The sequence below is a fragment of the Pipistrellus hanaki genome (assembly GCF_964339955.1).
Source record: "Pipistrellus hanaki genome assembly, chromosome: 2".
Lineage (NCBI taxonomy): Eukaryota > Metazoa > Chordata > Mammalia > Chiroptera > Vespertilionidae > Pipistrellus > Pipistrellus hanaki.
Genome location: NC_140504.1, coordinates 75,137,173 through 75,161,160, shown reverse-complemented (window position 1 = coordinate 75,161,160; position 23,988 = coordinate 75,137,173). Strand labels below are relative to the sequence as shown.

General features: G+C 40.2%; 1 protein-coding gene across 2 annotated transcripts in view; it reads left to right on the top strand.

Annotated features, from left to right (window-relative positions):
- Positions 1–1,032: 1,032 nt before the first annotated feature.
- ARL6 (ARF like GTPase 6) overlaps positions 1,033–23,988 on the top strand; it is a 47,945-nt gene continuing 24,989 nt past the window's right edge. The window contains exons 1-5 of one of the 2 annotated variants that reach the window (XM_084875530.1): positions 1,033–1,324; positions 6,039–6,188; positions 13,447–13,508; positions 14,858–14,926; positions 23,699–23,793. In XM_084875530.1, coding sequence (XP_084731656.1) covers positions 6,066–6,188; positions 13,447–13,508; positions 14,858–14,926; positions 23,699–23,793 — 349 coding nt within the window. In that variant the 5' untranslated portion in view covers positions 1,033–1,324; positions 6,039–6,065. The remainder of the gene's footprint in view (positions 1,325–6,038; positions 6,189–13,446; positions 13,509–14,857; positions 14,927–23,698; positions 23,794–23,988) is intronic. The other variant, XM_084875531.1, reaches the window with a different exon arrangement.

Sequence of the window (23,988 nt, the reverse complement as noted above, 5' to 3'; positions counted from 1 at the left end):
TTTTTGTCTGCCAAGAGCATTTCCTCCTGCTGAAAAAGGCTCCCATCACCATTTAGCAATCCTATTCTATATAATCTATTTATACTATTAAAATGGTAACATGCTAATTAGACTGGGTGACCAGCCATCTTCCGGATGTCCAACTTCCTTCCAGACAAAGCCATGGTGGTGGGGCAGAGGCAGAGGCAGTTAGGGGCAATCAGGGTGGCAGGGAAGGGCAGTTGGGGGCAAGATTAGGCTGGCAGGGGAGGGCAGTTAGGGACAATCAGGCAGGCAGGCAGGTGGATGGTTAGAAGCCAGCAGCCCCAGATTTTGAGATGTCCAAGCCCTGTGGGACTGGGCCTAAACCAAGCCGTCTGGCATCACCCCAAGGGACCCCAGATTTGAGAAGGCGCAGGCTGGGCTGAGGAAATCCCCCTCCCATGCACTAATTTCGTGCATTGGGCCCTTAGTGTCAAAATATTTTCAATTGGAGGATCATTTGTCACTATAAAATCACAGATGCAAATTAAGGTGGCTAACTGAAGCACTGAGACTACTAATGTTTTTCTGACCACCTGCTGGGTTGATTCTGGGGACTGTAATCCCCTCACAGATTATGCCTCCTGGAAATCTCTGCACATCAGACAGCTGGGAAGCCAGGATGCAGGCATTCTTCTTCGGCGGAGCAATACCTGTGAGTTCATCTCCTCTCCCAACCTACATTCAGCACCCAGGGTCCGAGGCCTATCAGAGCCCAGAAGAGGGTGGGTGCTCTGGGCAGCGGGGCCCGCACACGTCTGGCCTCAGAGGACACAGTGCGTCCAGAGCGTCGTCCACACAGCCCGCCGCCCGCACAGCCCGCCCCGGGAGCTGAGATTCCCCCAACACCGGGGCGTGGGGGGGGTGGGGGGGCGGGGGGCGGGGAAGCAGTGTCCTCAGTTACCACAGGAGCCTCACACTTCCCAACAGGCTGTGCGCGCCTACAACTCCCATGACGCCCCACGGGACGGCGCGCCTTCCTGAGGCCTTTCCGCGAGCTCTTCCCGACGCAGCCTCGCCGTGACCCGGGGGAAGCGCGGCCGCGGAGCCGGAAGCGCCTCCGGTTGCCAGGGGAACGCCACGCCGGCGCTTCTCCCGCGGACGGACGCCGGCGCGGAGCGGGCGGCTGCGGCTCTCCCAGCTCGTGCAGGCGGCTCTGCCCCGGACCGCAGCTCCCTCCGCGGAGGCAGAGGGCGGGGGGAAGGCTGGGAGTGGCCCGCGGCAGCTCCCGTCCCGGAGACGACGGGCGAGGCCGTCCATCCCCCCACCGGCTCCGGGGCCGCGGGACTGACCTCGACGACAGGTACCGCCCACCTACGGCCTCGCAGCCCCCGCCGCCCCGCCCGCCCCGCGCCGCCGGGGATGCGCTTCCCGGGGTTTCCCTCGGAGCTCCGTTAACGGGCGGGAGGCTGGGGGGACCCGTGTACTTAGCGGTGAGCCTAAGGGACCCCAGGAAACTCGCTGAACTGGTCTGGGCAAATGTTCGTGTTGTTGTGTGGCGGGTTTTTTTGTTTGTTTTGTTTTGTTTTGTTTTAGTACTGTCCCTTTTGGGTGTTTTCATTTGGTGTGTGGGAAGGGTAATTGAAGTTTCATAATCAAAAACTGAAAGGCGAATAAAAAAATGGCTATTTGAGCTAGAGTGTGCAATACACGCTAGAAACATTTTTTAAAGTTTACAAAGTACAACTCGTAGTGTTTTCTTTGCCCGACCACTGTCTCTGCAGCTTATAAATTCTTAGTGGTAAATGAAATCCTAATTCTTTAGGACTTTTCTGGCAACAGGTAAAATCCTTTAGAAAGCTGTTCCTCGGGTAACAGCCAGAAGAGTTTGATTAGCTGGTGTGCAGAGGGAGGAAAACAGCAAGACGCAGAACTGGAAAGGTGGATTGGAGCCAGCTTGTGAACATGCTTACCAGCTGTGCGTGATGGTTTGGAATTTATCCTGAAAGCCAGTAGTTTTCAATGGTGACTGGACATCAGAAACACTGGGTAGCTTTTTAAAAGCAGATGTCCGGTCCCATCTTCAGAAATACTAATCCAATAGCATGCAGAAAACTTTAATCGTATTTCTCACTGTACACTTAGGACACGATAAATAAATGTTGAGTAGTTTGAATTATCTTTTTCCCCCTCCTATCATGCACACAAGAGTAACCTTACAGAAATATATAATTACTAAGAAATAGAAGCATATGTTAATTGTTTATAAAGCAACTTCAGTAAATGTAATTACACCTTTTAGAACAACTGACCGCTCTTTTAAATTGTATGTCACAGGCAATGGGCGTTTGATAACCCATGAAAAGGGGATGGGAAATCACAATCCAAGTTTTATGAAAAATGAATATCAAATATCAGGCTTTTGACTATTGATGCTTTATAGTAGATGCCCAGAGCGGGATCATGTGAGAAGTCATCACGTTTTTTAAAATCAGTTCAAAATTGTATGGAAAGCTATATATGTATGTCTTTATATCCGTGTTTTACTACAATAAACAACAAAGTGAATTATAGCAAATTTACTTTCAATTAAAATTGTGTGAATTGGCCGAAACCGGTTTGGCTCAGTGGTAGAGCGTCGGTCTGCGGACTGAAAGGTCCCAGGTTCTATTCCGGTCAAGGGCATGTACATTGGTTGCGGGCACATCCCCGGTAGGGTGTGTGCAAGAGGCAGCTGATGGATGTTTCTCTCTCATCGACGTTTCTAGCTCTCTATCTCTCTCCCTTCCTCTCTGTAAAAAATCAAAATATATTTTAAAAATAAAAAATAAATAAAATTGTGTGAATTGTTTTATGATATCAAAAGGCTAGCTTAAAGTAGATTCTGCAAATGCTTATCCTTAAGCTGAGATGAAAAGGAATAGATTGAAAAAAATTTAAATCTCCAACACGAGGAAAAAAATTGAAGTGGGACAGAGGGAGTACCTGACATCAGCCCCATTCCTTGGGTAAGGCAACTGGGGCTCTTTTATAAGTCCCCATGCTCAGATGGGTCACTGCACCTCTTTTTCCTACACGTTATTAGAATCCCGTTTTGAAACTTCTATCCATAATGATCTCCCAAGGGTCCTGAGCAAAATTGATGATGCAGGCTTCTTTCGAATGCGGTTGTCTTGGGAGCCTTTAGGATTTAAGTTGTTGGAACCTCAGATCCTTCGAGGTGTGACCTGGCCTGGGATGGTGTGGGATAAAAAATACTGAAGGAGCTGCAAGGTGACAGGCTTCTGGAACCTTAGATAAAAGTGAGAATAAAATAAATGAGGTTAATATTCAGAGAACTTTAAAAATCATGGTCCAGAGAGTAATAGGAAATAGTTGAAACACCGGTGTATTATAGTTACTGCTATAGCAGTCCCCATAGCAGTTGAGGGCTGTCAAAGGAATGTATTTCTTCTCCCACCCACATAATACTGTTTGGGTAGGTGACGGACCTAAAGGGAGCACCTTTGGGAAGTTTCATTTGGAAACCTAACATCTAAATTGGACAGGACCTTAGAGGGATATGAACAAGGGACCATGTAGTAAGTAATATGTTATCAGCCGTTTTATTTGGCTTCAAAATACTTCTGTTTGGATTTCTAATGGAGATTTTTTTAAATATATTTTATTGATATTTTACAGAGAGGAAGAGAGAAGGATAGAGTTAGAAACATCGATGAGAGAGAATCATTGATCAGCTGCCTCTTGCACACCCCCTACTGGGGATGTGCCAGCAACCAAGGTACATGCCCTTGACCGGAATCGAACCCGGGACCTTTCAGTCCGCAGGCCGATGTTCTATCCACTGAGCCAAACCGGTTTCAGCTCTAATGGAGATTTTTTTAAGGTTTACATTGGAAGGATTTCCCCCCCCCCTCCCAAAGAATGAATTAATAAACAAATGAACACGTCAGGGATGAGTTAAAGAAACTTTTACAATATTTAAGAAAGCTAGATTAAAATCTAAGATCAGTATTTACTTTCTTAAAATACTACTTTAACAGGCTACTTCAGATACATTACAGTTTAAGAAAACAGATATTTATTAAGGATTGATAAAATTGTGTGAGTGTTTGCACATGTGTATATATTATGCATAAACTTCCTAAATGAATTTGTATTGACTTACCAGAGATGCATGTAAGGACTGGAAAAATTAAGATAAACACAAAATGTCCAAAAAATTTATATACATTTAAACAGCTGATAGCTCAGTTTTGAAAATGAAATGTATTTTTTAATATGTTTTTATTTAGAGGAAGAGAGAGAGGAAAAGAGAGATAGAAACATCATTAATTGGCTGCCTCCTGCATTTCCCCTACTGGGGATCAAGCCCACAACTTGGGCATGTGCCCTGACCGGGAATCGAACCAGTAACCTAGTGATTCATGGGTCAGCTCTCAACCACTGAGCCATACCAGCTGAGCGAAAATGAAATGTATTTTAATAAACACTGCCTTTATAATTATTCAAGGTTTGTATAGACATTTTGGGAGAACATTCTATATATCAGAATTATTTGTTTCTAATGATAGAAAGTGTAACCTAAACTGAATATAATTAAGCAAACAAACAAAAACATGAATTTAATATTTATTACTTCATATTCTTGCAAAATAAAACATTGGAGCTGGCTTCAGAAAAAGATTTAGCCAGTGGGTTCAAATGATGTAGCCAGAGTCTCAATTTTTTCTTTCTTTTTTTCCTTCCTTTTTTTTGGGGGGGGGGGGGTGAGAGGTGGGATGGGTGGGGTTTGTTGTTGTTAATCCTCACCCCAGGATGTTTCTCCATTGATTTTTAGAGAGTGGAAGGGAGGGGTGAGACAGAGAGAAATATCGATGTCAGAGTCACATCGATTGGTTGCCTCATCAAGCCTGAACCGAGGTAAGTAACCGGACTCAAACCCGAATTCCTTTTTGATGCTCTAGCTTAGAGTCTAAGCCAAACAGGCTAGGGGAAAAAAAAATATTTTTTAATCCTCACTCAAAGATACGTTTTCTATTGATTTTAGAAAGGAGAGGGAGAGAGAAAAAACATCTATGTGAGAGAGAGAGAAACATCAATTAGTTGCCTCCCGAAAGTGCACTGACCCAGAATTTAACACACTGCCTTTCGGTGTATGACACTCCAACCAACTGATCCACGTTGGCCGTAGTTCATTCTCTCTCTCTCTCCCTCTCTCTCTCTCCCTCTCTCTCCCTCTCTCCCTCTCTCCCTCTCTCCCTCTCTCCCTCTCTCCCTCTCTCCCTCTCTCCCTCTCTCCCTCTCTCCCTCTCTCCCTCTCTCCCTCTCTCCCTCTCTCCCTCTCTCCCTCTCTCCCTCTCTCCCTCTCTCCCTCTCTCCCTCTCTCCCTCTCTCCCTCTCTCCCTCTCTCCCTCTCTCCCTCTCTCTCTCTCTCTCTCTCTCTCTCTCTCTCTCTCTCTCTCTCTCTCTCGTCTGCCTCCTACTTCTAAGCTTCAGCCTTAGGCTACACATTAGGGGTGGGAAACATCGGCCTGCAGGTTGTATAAGGTCCAAGAAATCATTTGGTCTGGGGTGAGTTAGTTAAATGTTTAACCAAATATAGCAGGCTAATTTTTAAGTTGATAATTTTGTATGGCCCTTGAATGATGTTATAAATATTGAAATGATCCTTGGCTGAGAAAGGTTCCCCACCCCTGCCATGAACCCCATTGCCATACATTGTTCCACATTTCCAGAAAAGGCTGCAGATATTTTCATGTATCACAAATGGTGGACTCCACAGATACAGAGTTTAACCACGATTTCTTCTTAAATATTATAAAATTACAATGATAAATGTACAGCCATTTCAAGGGCATTATTCTCTGTTGCCAGGGGTTATAAGCTGCCGATCTGCATTGTCAGTTAAGGCTCCTTTCTGGTAATCAGCTTATACTCTGTGTACTAAATGCAAAGCTACATTGACATGGTTTTCACATCATTGTGTCTTTATATTATTAAATTTTTATGTACATGCTCATATTTTCCATACTTAACGTGCCTGTGGGTTACGTATCTTTTTTCCTGGCTTGCAGCTGGTTTGTAAATACCTGAATCGCATTATGGGGTTGCTAGACAGACTTTCGGGGCTGCTGGGCCTGAAGAAGAAGGAAGTCCACGTCTTGTGCCTTGGGCTGGATAACAGCGGCAAAACAACCATCATCAACAAGCTCAAACCTTCAAACGTAAGTGTCTTCGTTAGATGCTTTATGTATTTTATTCTAGAGAAAGTTAAAATGCAAAATCATTTTGCCCTTATAACTTCATGTTGTCATGTTATGAAATCCTCTTAACAGTAGGGGTGGGTAACTTATTACGTAAAGTAAAGTAATAAGTATCAGTAAGCCATCGTTTGCAGTATATTTTTCCCAGGTATATAGGTAAATCTTGATTATTTAAACTGGTATATTTTTCAAATGTCTTTTTGTCCAGTTTACTTTCAGCTAGTCTTGCTGTCTTTTTGGCTCTCCCTTTATAAGAAAAGCAAAACAAAAGGAAAGGTGAATCATTTTCACAGGTTCTGTGGATAATTAGGCAGTTTCCCATGAGTATGGTGTGCATATCGGTAGTAATAGCAAGATGACTTCTAAGTCATTTAAGTAATAAGTGTGTAAGTTTATTGTTTTAATAATTGAAAACTATATAAAGCTAGCACATTTACCACATGACACATAAGTTAAAGCTAGTTTCTGCTACATATAAAGAAAACCCACATAATGGTGGACTAAATAAAACAGAGCCTTCTTTTTCTGTCATCTAAACAAGTGCAGAGGAGGTATTCCAGGGCAGGGATGGCAGGTACATGGTACCTTCCATTTTCTGCTCTGCTATTTTTAGGGCCTGGTTTTCATCCTCAAGATCTCCACATGGTCCCTTTGGTTAACTATTTTATCTGTATTCTAAGTCACCAAGAGGAGAAAGGACAGGACAAACGAATAGGCCTTCTTCCTGAATAAGCCTTCTTGGAAGAACTTACCCAGACCTCCAACTAATGACTCTTAGGCCTCACTGGCTACTCCTTTCTGTAAATAAGGCTGTATCTTTTAAGTAGAACATATATTACTGCTTTTAAAAATAATAGGGGTCCTGTAAGTTTAGGAGAAGGAGGAAATGGATATTGGGAAGACAGCCAACATTTATAGTTATAAATACTTTTACTTCGGTAAAAACTATTACTCAATTAATTTCACTTAAACCATTAGTTGAATGAAAAGATAACTTGGACTGTCCAGATAGCGCAAACATTAGGAAGCTGGTACATACATGGAGTCTGTCTTCTGACCTAGGTGAGTATAAGAAATTTATCAGTCTTTAAGAGGAAGATATAGCATTCTATCTAATTGGATGGGGTCCAGAATTGAATTGAGAGAATATTGGATGTATGGTTAAAAAAAAAAACAAAAAACAGTACTCTTAATGGTTGAATGACTAGACAGTGAGGATGTTGCCCCTAAATATGGTGCTTACAGGTAGACTTCATTGCCCCCAAATAGTGCTTCAGGTTGGGTAGAATGACTTCTTGCTCCATTTTCTTTTGCAGCAACTTCAGTTTGACTTCTGTTTAGTTGGAGATTGCTTTGGAATTAAGAAAATGCCATTATTTCTTTTCTTCTGGTCATTATTCCCTATTTCTACATAGATGAGTTTGCCATTTAAAAATAACTAACAACTGGTATATTTTCAGGTGGGAATTAGTTTGAAGTAGCTGGGATAAGAAGCTGAAAATGGATTTGGTAGGTAATATAGATGTTTTAAGGGCACTTCCCAGCTGAGTTGGGAATTATTGAGATACACATGCTGAAATTAGGCAGAGGTAAAAAAATAAAATAAAATAAAAAATACCAACTTTATTGAAAAGATTGATTTTGGAGGGCAAAGTTTAAGTCTGGCCAGAGGACTTAAATTGAATTGAAATTTAGCCTTCTAAACGTTCAATGTTTCCTCCTTAAGGAAGGATCTAGTTCTTCTAGGTCTACTGCATAGCTAGGAACAGGTGAGAATGCGTGCTTGGCAAAAGCATGTGGCTCTCAAATGAGATAGACAGACAGACAGACCGAACCAAGGATATTTAGTTCCATTTTACAAATTGAGCAAAGAAGTCATGGAGAGAAATAAATTGGGGTGGGGAGATATAGAAACTAGGAATCTCATTGTCATGGAGTTTTCTCTGTATGGAAACAGGGAAAAGAAGATTCTTCCCCAGTAAGGAATAGAACAGGTTAAAAAGCCAACATACATGGAGTCTGTCTTCTGACCTAGGTGATTATAAGAAATTTCTTATCAGTCCTTAAGAGGAAGATATAGCATTCTATCTAATTGGATGGGGTCCAGAATTGAATTGAGAGAATATTGGATGTATGGTTTAAAAAAAAAAAAAAAAATCAGAACCATACTCAACTGGCCTCAAGGAAATTTTCTTAAAAATTGTCTCATAAGTACAAAATGATTAAAACCAGAGCCACAGTTAATAGCCCCTCAATGGACCAACCCCAAGTGTCTACTATCCTCAAATTGAGAGAAATAATATTCTAAGAAAAAAATAGAAATTACAGTGTGTTCCTTTATCATTCCCAAAGTATATTGATTTCTAATCCAAGACATGGTTATTGCCATAGGAATAATCTTTGATATGGATGGGAATAGCTTTTTCCCTAAACATTATTGGTCCTTTGAAGACACTTGCTCTTATTTTTTAACTTGAGAATTTGTTTTCATAACTTCTTCTGTCATTTCTAGAGATTTGGGATAGAAGAGGAAGGAAACAGCATGTGCCCGATATGTCATCTTGAAATGTTCTGATATTCCCATTTTATACACCACATTAGTGAGAGCCTCAAGGAAAATCTGGGTACACAGCCAGTGTTATCTCTGGTAAATTATGGAACTAGCAACTATCCCTTTTCTTCAGAAAAATTGACCTCTAGTCTGAGAGCAGAGTAAGTTGCTTGAAATGGGACTTCTTAAAGACCCCCAAATCTCTGTCACACAGCTATACATACAACACTCGCTTCCTCTCTACCTTTCAACCAAGGAAGAGCCTCTTGTGAGTTTAGTTTTAGAGACATTATTTGTAATAACTTAACTGAATTATAGAAATCTACAATACTGTATCAGAAATGTGCTACAAAGAAAAATTACAAATCTCATTTTATTGTAAAGTAGTCCAGTACTTTACAATAAAGTATTGGACTTTTTGTGGATAAAGTCAGTTTCTAGATAAGTAAATACTTCTAGACCCAAACTGATTTTTAATATTAAGCCATCCTGATGCTGATGTATTGTTTATATATTGAGGTTGCTGGTGTTTTCTAAACTGATGAATAGGGAGAAAGGGGGTACATTTTAACCTGATTATTCTTCTCAAGAATGTGGTCTTAGCCGAAGCCGGTTTGGCTCAGTGGTAGAGCGTCGGTCTGCGGACTGAAAGGTCTCAGGTTCGATTCCGGGCAAGGGCATGTACCTTGGTTGCGGGCACATCCCCAGTAGGGAGTGTGCAGGAGGCAGCTGGTCGATGTTTCTCTCTCATCGATGTTTCTAGCTCTCTATCTCTCTCCCTTCCTCTCTGTAAAAAATCAATAAAATATATTTAAAAAAAAAAAGAAGAAGAATGTGGTCTTAGCTACATTTCTTAGAGATAGATGCACTCTATAAACACATTTCTTTTAAAATTCCTGTTTTGTCTTCCATTCTCAACATATCATACTTTCATTCTACTACATCTTTCAGTTTTATATTCTTAGCATTTAAAATAATCTAAAATTATCTTGCATTTTCAGTTGGTAACTTTTTTACTAAATTTCCTCCATAAATTTAAATTTAAATTCCATAAGAGCATGGATCTTATATTGTTTAACACTGAATCCTTAGAATATTGCTTGGCACTTAAGTATAGTTTTAGACAAACAGATTGATAGCTAAATTTTTTTTTTCATTTTCATTTTTAGGCAGGCAATGATGATTAATGGCACCAAGAATATAATTTTTACTAGACTTACTGCAACTTACCAAATAGAGTCTCTCTCAGAAATGTCATTCTCTCCTTGATGTTGGTCTATCCCTGGGCTGTCGCAGCCCTAAGTGGTCTGTCCCTCTTAGGCAATAATGCCTATGCTCTTTGTTGACTTTGTGCCATTCCCTCTCAGTTTTGGGAATGACTGAAATTCATTTGTTCCTGGATAGAGCAGAGGAAGAGTAATGTTGGAGACTATGTTTTGAAATTCTTTAGAGAAAAATAAATCCCACTTGAATATAGAAGCATCTGCTTACATACCTCGTTCCATCATGCTTAATTTTTGGAGTTTCTTCTTTCTAATTATCTTCCATTAAAACTTTAGAAGTGAGAGGAGGAAGACAAAGTTGATTAATTTTATCCCTATTAAGTAAAACAGCAAGTTAAAAAGGAGCTTCTCTGGGAACAAAAGAGTTTGTGTAGAAGCTGGGCAAGGCTTCAATTTCCAGAGATATCTTAAATCTTTTAACTTCCTCACTTTTTTTATTATTGGTATGTTTTTCCTAATAATAATAGCTGATGATTTTATCACAAGATTGGTACACGAAACCTTTAAGATCAAAACAGTGGGGTAATTGGGAGCAATAAAAAATTAGGAGGCTATTCCAAATCTGTTGTGCAATGAAAGTATGAGGCATGAATCTGAGTAGCGGGAATGAATTCTGTCCAGCATCATTAACAAAAAGAAAGATATTTTTGGAAGAATACGAGGCACTTCATAAGAAGGTAGCTTATTAGCTGAATAAACATACTCAAAAAGCAAAACCAAGGTAGCTCTGAGAAGGCCTTTTCACTAGCACATTGGTCCCATGAAAGGGACTGAGCTCCAGTGACTTTGCCGTTTCTGTCTTTCCATTTAATGATGTGAGGCAACAATTTCTTCTCTATTCTTCCTGTTTTCACATAAAAGCAATCAGATAAACTGAAGGGGGATTTTTTTTTTTTAAGTTCTGCTTATGGGAGTATGGAGAAAATTGGGACAAGAATAAAATCAGTGAGAGTAATTATAATAACAGCAAACATTCATTGAGTATTTGCTATGGACCAGACACTGTTGAGTACATCCATTAACGCATTTAATTTTCATGATAACTATTAGTTAAGGATAATGTATTTCAAATTTGAGAAAACTAAGGCTTAGAGAAATTAAGTAAGGTAGCTTATTAGCAATTAGTAATTAGGAGGCTGTTATAATAATTCAAAGCAAGAAATTATAAGGGTCTGACCTAAGTTAATAAAATGGAACTAATGAAGCTTATTGAATAGCTATATAGAGAATATAAAAAAAAGAATAGAGTCAAGAATAACTTCTGGACATCTGGATCAGAAGGTGGATGATTTTTAATCAAAGTAAGGAACAGTTTTGATGGTGGAAATGTTAGGAGACACTGTGTTCAGTTGCCAGTATACAGTAAGGCATGTTATCATACTTGCCTGTGGGACTTATCAGTGGGTCTTCTGCTATACTCTTGCCCACCTGCAGTCTCTTCTCCACAAAGAATTCCTCAACATGGCCTTCAAGGTCATACCTTCCTTACTTTGTTGCATACAGCTCTTTCTCTAACGTAATATGCCTGAGACATAAAGGCTTTCTACTTTTTCCAAGTGGTAAGTTTCTATCTTAGGATCATTTCACTGTAATGCTCTTTGCCAAGATCTTGACTTAACTTTTCCTCTTCTTGATATTCACTCTTTGGTCAATGTCACCTCCTCAGAGAAGCTTTTCCTGGGCATCCCTTTTCCATGCCTCGTAAACACCTCTGCCCCATTGCCTCCCACCCCAAATACCTCATTGCACTTAATTGTTGCCCGAAATTGTGTTTGTCTGTAACTTAATTTATTTAGCAGGAAATGAATTCTGTCCAACATTATCAACAAAAAGAAAGATATTTTTGGAAGGATACTAGGCACTTCATAAGAAAAATACTATATACTAATTATCCTTCCTAATAAAAGAGTAATATGCAAATCACCGTCATTCCACTCCACAAGCCACACCCACCAGCCAATCAGAGCAAGTATGCAAATTAACCCAACCAAGATGGCTGCAGCCACAGAGAGCAGGAGGGAGGCGTTTCCCCGGCAATGGAAGAAGCCAAGCTCTCCGCCTGCCCTTGCCAGCCTAAGCCTCCACTCAAGGCTACAAAGTTTCAGTTATAGAAGATAAACAAATCTAAACAGAAATGGCGGCAGCCATGGAGTTGGAAAGAGTGGGAGACTAGGTTTACCCCAGCAATGGAAAAAGCAAAGCTTTCCGCACACCCTAGCCAGCCCAGGCCTCCACTCCAGGCTGCAAAGTTTCAATTAGAGAAGATACGTAAATTCCAATAGAAATAGCTGCTGACCATGGAGCGAGCAGGAGGCTTGGCTCCGCTCTAGGCTACAAAGTTTCAATTGTAGAAGGTAAATAAATCCCAGATACCAGGGCCTCCACTAGGGTTTCTGGGGGAGCGTGGCCATCCTGAAAAGCAACATAGGCCCCTCGCTCAGGCTGCCCCACGTCCCAAGGGAACCCCCACCCTGATCTGGGACACCCTTCAGGGCAAACCAGTTGGCCCCCACCCGGGCACCAGGCCTCTATCCTATCTAATAAAAGAGTAATATGCAGATTGACCATCACTCCAACACACAATATGGCTGCCCCCATGTGGTCAAAGATCCTGCCCCTATGTGGACACAAGATGGCCAACAGGGGAGGGGATTTGGGAGGGACCAGGCCTGCAAGGGAGGCAGTTGAAGGCAATCAAGCCTGCAGGGGAGGGCAGTTAGGGGAGACCAGGCCAGCAGAGGAGGGAAGTTGGGGGCAAACAGGCTGGCAGAGGAGTAGTTAGACATCAGTCAGGCTGGCATGGGAGTAGTTGGGGTGATCAGGCTGGCAGGCAGAAGCAGGGGCAATCAGGAAGGCAGGCAGGTGAGCAGTTGGAGCCAGCAGTCCTGGATTGTGAGAGGGATCCAAGATTGGAGAGGGTGCAGGCTGGACTGAGGGACAATACCCCCCCCCCGCCCCCATGCATGAATTTCATGCACCAGGCCTCTAGTCTAGATTATAAATTCCATGAGAGCAGGGACTACATATATCATCCAGATATGAGGACAATTTTTCCATATTGTATGTAAACTCAATAAGTATGTATAGAAAAATTAGAAAATCCTATATGTGATCTCAGCATGACTTATCAAACCACTTTAAGTCCATTTTAACTTGCAGCAAGCCACAAAATATGAATTAAAACATGTCATAAAAATTCATAATTAATAAACCTTCAACTTCTATAAAGAATTTATCCCCAGTGATTTCATTACAAAACCTGCCATTTGTTTAGTAACATATTTTTAGAATTGGAAAACCTGGATGCTCTTTTTTAACTTGAGGCAAAAAAAATTCATCTTTGATAATTGCAAATTTTTAAGCTTTGTCTTTTCTTGTCTTAAAGGCTCAAACTCAAGATATAGTTCCAACAATAGGATTCAGCATTGAGAAATTCAAATCATCCAGGTAATTCACTTTATTATATTTGTGACTAAGAAGCTGTGGGTAAAATTATACTAATATTAGGCCTTTCTAATCTACTCTTAGAAAAAGTACTTTGTTTTTTCAGGAGTCCATAGGTGTTAAAATATTTATACTACTACCTCTGGATTATTTTTTAGAATTTAGACTTTAGACAAATGTTGATAACCTCACTAGCAAAGAAAATATTTCATTTTATTTTACTCACTACAAAATCATATTTCTATTCAACAAATTTATTTTATAGCATTTGTACTTGAAAATTGGCCCAAGTTGAATATTATATATTAAAGCAGTGATTCCCAAAGTGGTCTATATCGACCCCCAGGGGTCTATGACAACCTGCAAGGGGTCTACGTCAGCGAAAAAAAAATTTGGGGGTCCATGAAATGAAAATGGGGGTCCACGATAGTGGATCTCAACATACACTGATAGTACCTATTTACTTACATCATATTATCTTATAATATAAAAACATATAAATTATTTATAAAAGTACCTATGAAGTAAAAAATTTATTATATATGTTTATAAAATTGTGTAAGTTGTAGGATAAAAACCTGCACATAATGATATACCAGTATCATCTTGTTACAAGCATACGCGCAGTAAACATTCTTGCCAATTTTTGTCTCAAAGCTTCGCGAACTTGCACCGACTTGTTCAATCCATCACTCTATAAATATGAATGTGAGAAAAATACGTTCATTCGTTTCCTGAATCTTGAATAGGAAAGTGCTGAGAAAATATTTTAAAAAATATAAACTGGTAGTTTATCATACAAATTATAGTGAATCAGTGGTATTTTGTTTGAGAATGCCGGAGAAAAGTAGGTACATTATTTTTTATTAAATTTTAACACTAAACTTCACTACAGTTAGAAATTTACAAAAAAATCAATATCAGGTAAGTAGGGGGTCTACCCAAAACCGAAAAACATGGCAAGGGGTCTACGGCACAAACAAGTTTGGGAACCTCTGTATTAAAGAATGATTTCTATGATGTTGTTTTTAAGATTTTTTTTTTATTGATTTCTAGAGGGAGAGGGGGAGAGAGAGAAAAACACCAATGTAAGAGCAAACCATTGATCGGCCGCCTCCTACACACCCTCTACCAGGGATTGAGCCCACAACTAGGACGTGTGACCTGACTGGGAATCGAACCAGCAACCTTTCAGGGCATAGGAGGGCACCCACCCAACTGAGCAATACCGGTCAAGGCTCAAGAGTAGTTTCTTTTATTGAAAGCAATTTAAAAGTTTAAGTAAAAGTTATACTTTAAAGTTAGTAACTGATAATATAGTCATGGTTGTTTTGTTTGTTTGTTTGTTTTAGTTTGTCTTTTACAGTGTTTGACATGTCAGGTCAAGGAAGATATAGAAACCTCTGGGAACACTATTATAAGTAAGTATAATAGTGAAGTTTGTTTAATTAGATGGGTATAACATAATAACAAATAATGATTAGAAATCCAAGTGATCACATGGACTGGGTTTCAGTGTTTATTTTTTATATAATTCGGTGCATTTTCTAATTTTATAAAAAGGACAGTCATACTTTTTTCTCACTAGAGGCCCGATGCACGAAATTCGTGTACGGGGTGGTGTTGGGGGGGGTGATGTCCCTCAGCCCAGCCTACACCCTCTCCAATCTGGGATTCCTCCAGGAATGTCCAACTGCCCATTTAGACCCAATCCTGGTGAGAGGACATCCCTCTCACAATCCCGGACTGCTGGCTCCCAACTGCTCACCTGCCTGCCTTCCTGATCGCCCCTAACCACTTCTGCCTGCCAGCCTGATCACCCCGATCACCCCCTAACCACTCCCATGCCAGCCTGATTGATGTCTAACTGCTACCCTGCCAGCCTGTTTGCCCCCAACTTCCTTCCTCTGCTGACCTGGTCACCCCTAACTGCCCTCCCTTGCAGGCTTGGTACCTCCCAACTGCCCTCCCCTGCTGGCCATCTTGTGGTGGCCATCTTGTGTCCATATGGGGGCAGGATCTTTGACCACATGGGGACAGCCATCTTGTGTGTTGGAGTGAGGTCAATCTGCATATTACACTTTTATTAGATAGGATAGAGGCCTGGTGCATTGGTGGGGGCCAGCTGGTTTGCCCTGAAGGGTGTCCCAGATCAGGGTGGGGGTTCCCTTGGGGTGTAGGGCAGCCTGGGCGAGGGGCCTGTGGTCGTTTGCAGGCTGGCCACACCCCGTGGCGAACCAAGTGGAGGCCCTGGTATCTGGGATTTATTTACCTTCTACAATTGAAACTTTGTAGCCTGGAGCGGAGCCAAGCACCCTGCTCTCATTCAGTGGTTGCCACCATTTCTGTTTGAATTTGTTTACCTTCTATAATTGAAACTTTGTAGTCTGGAGTGGAGGCCTAGGCCTGCCAGGGTGTGTGGAAAGCTTGGCTTCCTCTATTGCCGGGGAAACCCAAGCCTTTCAACTGCTCTCTGTGGCTGCAGCCATCTTGGTTGGGGGTTAATTTGCATACTCGCTCTGATTGGCTGGTGGGCTGGTTGGTGTAGCATAGTGATTGTTAATTTGCATATTACTCTTTTATTATGTAGGATATGCATGAAATCTTTTATAACTTTGTACTTTTGCATGTGATGTTCTCTCTCTCTCATTTTTTAAAGAATGGTTTATTGGCCCAGCTGGCATGTCTCAGTGATTGAGCATCATATTATGAACCAGGAGGTCAGGGTTCAATTCCCAGTCAGGGCACATGCCCTGATTGTGAGCTCCATCTCCAGTGCAGATGCAAGAGGCAGCCAATCAATGATTCTCTGTCATTATTGATGTTTCTATTCTCCCTCCCTTCCTCTCTGAAATCAATAAAGATACATACATTTTTTTATATTGTTTATTGCCCTTGCTGGTTTGACTCAGTGGATAGAGTATCAGCCTGCAGACCAAAGGGTCCCAGATTCAATTCCAGTCAAGGGCATGTAACTTGGTTGCAGTCTCTTCCCTGGCCTAGACCCTGGTCAGGGCTCATGCAGGAGGCAACCAATTGATGTGTGTCTCTCACATCAATGTTTCTCTCTGTCTTTCCTTCTCTCATTCTCCCTAAAAAATCAATGGGGAAATATCCTCAAGTGAGGATTAACAAAACAAACCAAAAAAAAAAGAAAATAGTTTATTGATTTTTTTAGAGAGAGAGGAAGGGACAAGAGAGAAACATTGTTTTGAGAACATAACATTGATCGGCTGTCTCCAGCATGTCCCCTTCTAGAGATCCAGCCTTCAACCCCAGCATGTGCCTTGACTGGGAATCAAACCAGCAACCTCTTGGTGCACAGATGATGCTCAATCAACTGATCCATACCAATCAGGGCTGTTCTGTCTTTAACACCTAGTTCTACTCTACTCTGCTGCTTAAGATTAATATAGTCATGCTTTAAGGCAGAGGTGGAGAACCTTTTATCTGCCAAGGGCCATTTGGATATTTATAACATCATTCCCAGACCATACAAAATTATTAACTTAAAAATTAGCTTGCTATATTTGGTCAGACATTTAATTAACTCACCCCTCATGCCTTGACAAGGCCAGACCAAATGACTTTCCGAGCATTATTCAGCCAGCAGGCCAAATGTTCCCCACCCTTGCATTAAGAACTCGTTCAAAAGTCCCCTCCTCTGTGAAATTTCACTATTTTGCCCAGTTATTCTGTCCCAGTTCTCACATAGTAGTTTCACATCTCTGTAATCACACTTATTACATCTTAAAGTCTTATCAACTCCTCTTCAAGGGCAGGGATTATTTTTCATTCAGATTATTTCTTCAAGGCCAAGTATAATGGTGGTTGTATGCATCAGTAAATATTTATTGAATGAATTTAGTTAAAATAACAGTACTCTTGACCCATTTATTCTATAAGCAATTCTTTTTTATTATTATTATTTTATTGATTTTTCACAGAGAGGAAGAGAGAGGGACAGAGAGTTAGAAACATCGATGAGAGCCGAAACCGGTTTGGCTCAGTGGATAGAGCATAGGCCTGCAGACTGAAAGGTCCCGGGTTCGATTCCGGTCAAAGGCATGTACCTTGGTTGCGGACATATCCCCAGTAGGGGGTGTGCAAGAGGCAGCTGATCGATGATTCTCTCCCATCGATGTTTCTAACTCTCTATCCCTCTCTCTTCCTCTCTGTAAAAAAATCAATAAAATATATTTTTTAAAAAGTAAAAGAAAGAAACATCAATGAGAGAGAAGCATTGATCAGCTGCCTTCTGCACACCTCCTACTGGGGATGTGCTTTGCCCGCAAACAAGGTACATGCCCTTGACCGGAATCGAACCTGGGACCCCTCAGTCCGCAGGCCGACACTCTCTATACACTGAGCCAAACCGGTTTTGGCTCTATAAGCAATTCTAAAGATATTTTTCAGCATATGCAAATTAAGCACTTGCTACTCACATTAGATTAACAGTTGTCAAGTTACTAGCATCCAGATGTCTTACAACCTCTCAAGGTTTCTATTCAGTGTAAAAATGAATTTACTAACTTCTAATATTACTAGGACTCTTCATTTAAAGGCAGTATAACTCACTTTTAGAATCTGAAACTTATAAGCAATATATCTTGACTAAATGCCTCTTATGAACACTTGTCTTGAAATAGTGTGTGATGACTGCCAGATCAGATTTTGATTTAGATTGGTTAAATTTTTCCTGCTAATATGGGAACAAATATTTTATTTCTCAGATAGGAACCCAGAATATTTACTTCAGATATTTTTTCAATGATTATTTTAATAGGTTGAAGTCCTCTTTAAATCAAATATTGATCCAGAGGACCTCTGAGATAGAGGGAAAAGTGTATTTCAAATCTGAGGGTCAGTTTGGAAAAGGGAAAGTGGCATGTTGTGGTATCTTACATTAAATTTCCTGGGGAAATGAGTTACTTTTTTTTTTTTAAGAGCCCTGAGTTTTCAGTATAGAAATGTTAATTCTTGCTCCAATTAGTGGGTTTAGAAAAATTCTTTTTAAAATTAATGTATTTGCCCTGGCCAGTGTGGCATAGTTTGTTGGGCATCATCCCATGCAGCAAGGTTACTGGTTCGATTCCCAGTGAGGACACATGCCCAGGTTGCAGTCTTAATCCCCAGGATGCAGGAGGCAGTCAGTCAATGTTCCACTCTCATATCGATGTTTTTCTCCCTCTCCCTTCCTCTTTTTCTCTAAAAAATAAATTAAAATATTTTTAAAATGTGTTTACTTTAGCTAATTTTTAAAAAATAATTTTTATTCTAATTGCTTTACAAAAAGAAAAACAAATACATGTAAAATAGTACTTTAAAACAAGGTAACTTTTGCCGAGACAGGTTTGGCTCAATGGATAGAGCATAGGCCTGCAGACTGAAAGGTCCCGGGTTTGATTCCGGTCAAGGGCATGTACCTTGGTTGCAGGCATATCCCCAGTAGGGGGTGTGCAAGAGGCAGCTGATCGATGACTCTCTCTCATCGATGTTTCCAACTCTCCAATTCTCTCCATTCCTCTCTGTACAAAATCAATAAAATATATATATATTTTTTAAATAAAATAAAACAAGGTAACTTTTTTTATTAACTCTCTTCAATATTTTTTTGGAAGAAGTTATTGGATTCATGAATATTAAAGATAAATTGTAGGGTAAATAGTGAAATGGTTACTATCAACTTTAGTAAATTTATTTTTTGTGTGTCTATACTTTTCTAATTATTAGAAAACAAGTGCATTTTGAGCTATTAGACTGAAAGATTTAAAAGATTGTTTTCAAAATATACAATGTACACTTTACATAATTGAGAAAGTAGCCTTCTAATATTATATACCATACATTTGTTTTTGTCCTTTTTCAGTTAACATTTTATAAGGGAAATCAGGAAAAGCACACAAAGATTGTAACTCTAATGGCTACCTAATGCTATTCATATGTTTGTGTCAAAATTTGCTCAATTGTTTTTTTATTTGGTTAGGAAGATAATAAGTTTTTGAAGATAATAAACAATCCCTCAATTAACATCTTAGTGCATAAATCTTTGTCACACTTTGGTTTTACATAGAGTAAATACCAAAAATTAAATTATCTCAAAGTGATTGACCATCTTTAAAGCTCTTGAAAGATATCTCTAGAGCACATGTGTCAAACACAAGGCCCGCGGGCCAAATCCAGCCCGCCAGGCCTTGCAATGTGGCCCGCACCGCGCTGTCATCACTGCACTCCGCTGTCAGTTTATGACATTGTCAGTTTATGACTGTTCAGTAAACCATTCGGCCCGCGATTTAGGCTGGATTTTAGATTTTGGCCCCTTCTCTGATTGAGTTCAACACCCCTACTCTAGAGGATCCAAGATGGCTGCACAGGTAAACACCTAACCGCAGCCGCACACAACAATTTCAATAAAATACAACTAAAATATAAAATGGACATTACCCAGAACTACAGGAAAGTCAACTGACTGGAAATTCTACAACGAGAAGCAAGGAGAAAACCAGAAGGAAGAACGGAGAAGCTGTAAAAGCCTAAGGTACAGAGACATGTTACGTGCGTGGAGAGGACAGAGCTGGAGAGGAGGGGCGGCTGAGTGCCTGGCTGGCATTCCCTAGCGGGAAGGAGATAAAAGCTCCAACTGTGCTGAGCCCCAGTTCCGACTGCTCTGAACCCCAGTTCTAGGCCAGACCTTGGGGACCCAGGCTCAAACAGAGGGAGCCGGGGCTGTGAGGCGGAACCCCGGGGGAGCGGCGAAAGGCAGAGCCCCGGAGGCACGCACATGCGTGCAGAGGACGGACTGTTGACTCTGCTGCCAGATTGCCCTAGCAGGAAGGAGACAAAAGCTCCAGACTGTGATGAGCCCCAGTTCCGACTGCTCTGAACCCCAGTTCTAGGCCAGACCCCAGGGACCCAGGCTCATCCAGAGGGAGCTGGGCTGTAAAGTGGAACCCCAGGGGAGCGGCGAAAGTCAGAGCCCCCAGAGGCACACACATTGCTCGCGGAGAACGGACGGTTGGCTGTGCCGTGGGATTGCCCTGGCGGGAAGGAGACGGGCTCCAGACTGCTCCAAACGCCACCTCCAATCCCACTTCCAACTGAACTGAACCCCAGTACCAGGCCCATTGGGGGAGAGACTAGACTGTTCCGTAGCAAGTGAAACTCAAGGGCACCTCACTCTCAGAGGTACTTGCAGCGAGTACTGAAGGACCCTGAGGAATACTGAGACTCAGGAGTTGCATAGGGTGTGGCTGACGGAAGCCAAGGCTGTAGGTTCCACCCTGAAACTCCGCCCCATCAGGGAAGCTGGAAAAATGCCGAGACAACGAAATAGATCACAAAAGAAATGGAGGACAAAAAGCGACTGGATATAAAGTTCAAAACCATGGTTATAAGGTTTTTCAAGAATCTCCTAGAAAAGGCCGATAAAATAAATGAGACCTATGAGGATATGAAAAGGGATCAACTAGAAATAATAAGGGATCAACAAGAAATAAAGAATACATTGTCTGAAATAAAAAATATTATACAGAGTGCTAAACACAGAATGGAAGATCGCAAGAATCAAGTCAAAGATTTGGAACTCTTTTTGCCAGAAGACACTCCTCCGCAGAAGCAAGAAGGCAAGAGAATCCAGAAAGTTGAAGATAATGTAAGAAAACTCTGGGTCAACTTCAAGTGAACCAACATCAGAATTATGGGGGTCCCAGAAGATGAGAGAGCAAGATATCAAAAACGTACTGAAAGAAATAGTGACAGAAAACTTCCCCCACCTGGTGAAAGAATTAGACTTACAAGTCCAGGAAGCGCACAGAACTCCAAACAAAAGGAATCCAAAGAAGACCACACCAAGACAAATCATAATTAAAATTCCAAGAGCAAAAGACAGAATATTAAAAGCAGCAAGAGCAAAGCAAGTAGTTACCTATAAAGGAGCACCCATTCGATTGTCAGCTGATTTCTCAACAGAAACCGTGCAGGCCAGACGGGAATGACAAGAAATATTCAAGGTGATGAATAGTAAGAACCTACAGCCAATGATAATCTACCCAGCAAAGCTATCACTCAGAATCGAAGGCCAGATAAAGAGCTTCACCAATAAAAAAAAGCTAAAGTTCACCACCACCAAACCAGAATTATTTGAATTGCTGAAGGGGGTTCTTTCAGAAGAGAAAGTAAATAAAGATAAAAATTATGAACAACAAATATGTAACTATCAACAAGTGAATCTAAAAACCAAAAAAAAATTTTTTAAAAAATCTGATGAACAATATTAATTGGTGAATATAATAGAATCAGAGGTATGGAAGGGGAGTGAACTGACGATTCTCAGGGAAAAGGGAAGATGGGGATGTGGGAAGAGACTGAACATAAACTGTGCACCTATGGATGAGGACAATGATGGGTGGGGAAAGGGCAGAGAGTGGGGTGGGAACCTGGTGGAGGGGAGCAATGGAGCGGGGGGCGGGGGGGGGGGAAGAGGAATATCGGTAATAATATGAACAATAAAGATTTGAAAGAAAGAAAGAAAGAGAGAGAGAGAGAAAGAAATCTCTTGTTGTACCAGTTTCTATATTCATTAGTGTAGTATATGACTGTGATAATCTGCATTTATTTTTTTTAAGTGACAGGATAAAGTGGTATTCAAAATTGTGTAAGCCCGGCCAGTGTGGCTCAATGGTTGTTTGAACCAGATCATGGTTTGATTTTCAGTCAGGGCACATGCCTGGTTTGTGGGTGAGATCCCCAATGTGGGGCATGCAGGAAGCAGCTGATCAATGATTCTTTCTCATCATTGATGTTTCTATAAATCTCTCCCTCCCCTTTCCCTCTGAAATCAATACAAATATATATATATTTTAAAGTATTTTTAAAGTTGTTTTAGTTTTATATTTATGTGATTTAACAATGATATTGAACTTTAAAATCTTAATTGATGACTGAATAAGTGATTTACAAAAAAATATCAATGTCCAATGAATATATGAAAAGTTAATAAACTTCACTAGCAATTCATGAAATACGAAGTAAAATAATATACTGTTAGAGTGGCAAAAATTGAAAGGAATGATAAGGACGATGCTGAAAGAGGGTAGGAAAAATGCTGGGAGTAGTATTCATTGATACAGCATTTTTGAAGGTCAATTTATCAATGTTTATCTAAAATTTTTCATTGTATATACACTCGTAGAAATTTTATTCCTAAGAACAGATCTTTAAAATATTAAGAAATTATAAAATGTATTTAGAAGAATGCTTATCTTGAGGTTTTTCATAAGAATGAAAATTAGAAATAACCTGTAAGTCCAATGAAAGAAGATTGACATTATTTGATGGCACATCATGCATGGAATACTTTATAACTATTAAAAGAAAGGGTGAGGAGGGAATCAGTGATTTTTGAAGTGCCTCTGTGATCTGTAAGTGAATCCTTAAACTAGTTCAGTGATTGGCTTTCAGCTTAAAATATAAAATAGAATAAAATAAAAGCTATTTGTAAGTACCGTGTTTCCCCGAAAATAAGACATCCTCCGAAAATAAGACCTAGCGCAACTTTGGGAGAAAAAATTAATATAAGACACTGTCTTATTTTGGGGAAACAGGGTATTGTTTCAGGGGACCTATCCAAATATATTTACATATAGTTATGTGTCTATTGCATCTTAATATAAAATGTATGTCTTACTATAGTTATGGTAAAAATTATTTGAGAAACATTAGAGCTTTAATGTTTCATATAAAAGTGATTCAAATTATACAGTGAAAAAGGTCAAGGAAATGTACATAAATGTCAAAAAGGCAGTGTATAAAACAAGAGGATTCCATTTGTATACATGTAGATATTCATATGTGACTACACACAGTTTTGAGATTTATTTATACAAAAAATTAATGGTTATGTCTATATAATGGGTTGTGGTTTTACTTGTAATTTCTTTAAAATTATGAAATAACAAGTCATTAAGTTATACCCTATTATCATCTAAGTGAAAAGTAATTATGTTACAACCACTAATAATTAATAAAATAATCACTCATATGAACTAATAAGAAACAGTACCAAAGCTCCTATAATGATAAATGCACATAGGATATGAAGAGATAATACACAGGTTATGACATGGAAATGGAGAGTAAACATGGAAAATTGTGTAAGTTTATTTTTAATTTTTGTCATTCTTTATATTATACAGAGATGGACAAGCCATTATTTTTGTCATTGATAGTAGTGATAGATTAAGAATGGTTGTGGCCAAAGAAGAACTTGATACTCTTCTGAATCATCCAGGTATGTATGTGTGTGTGTCCGTCTGTTTACATAGAATGTTTTATTCTTTGGTGTTGGCAAAAAATATTGCCTGCACTATACAATTAACTTCTCTTAAAAACTTTATGCATAACTCATAATATCTTCAGCTATAGCACCATATGTTTTTTAAATTGCAAAGCTTTTTGCAATGTTTTTTGGGTCAGTGATGTTTAT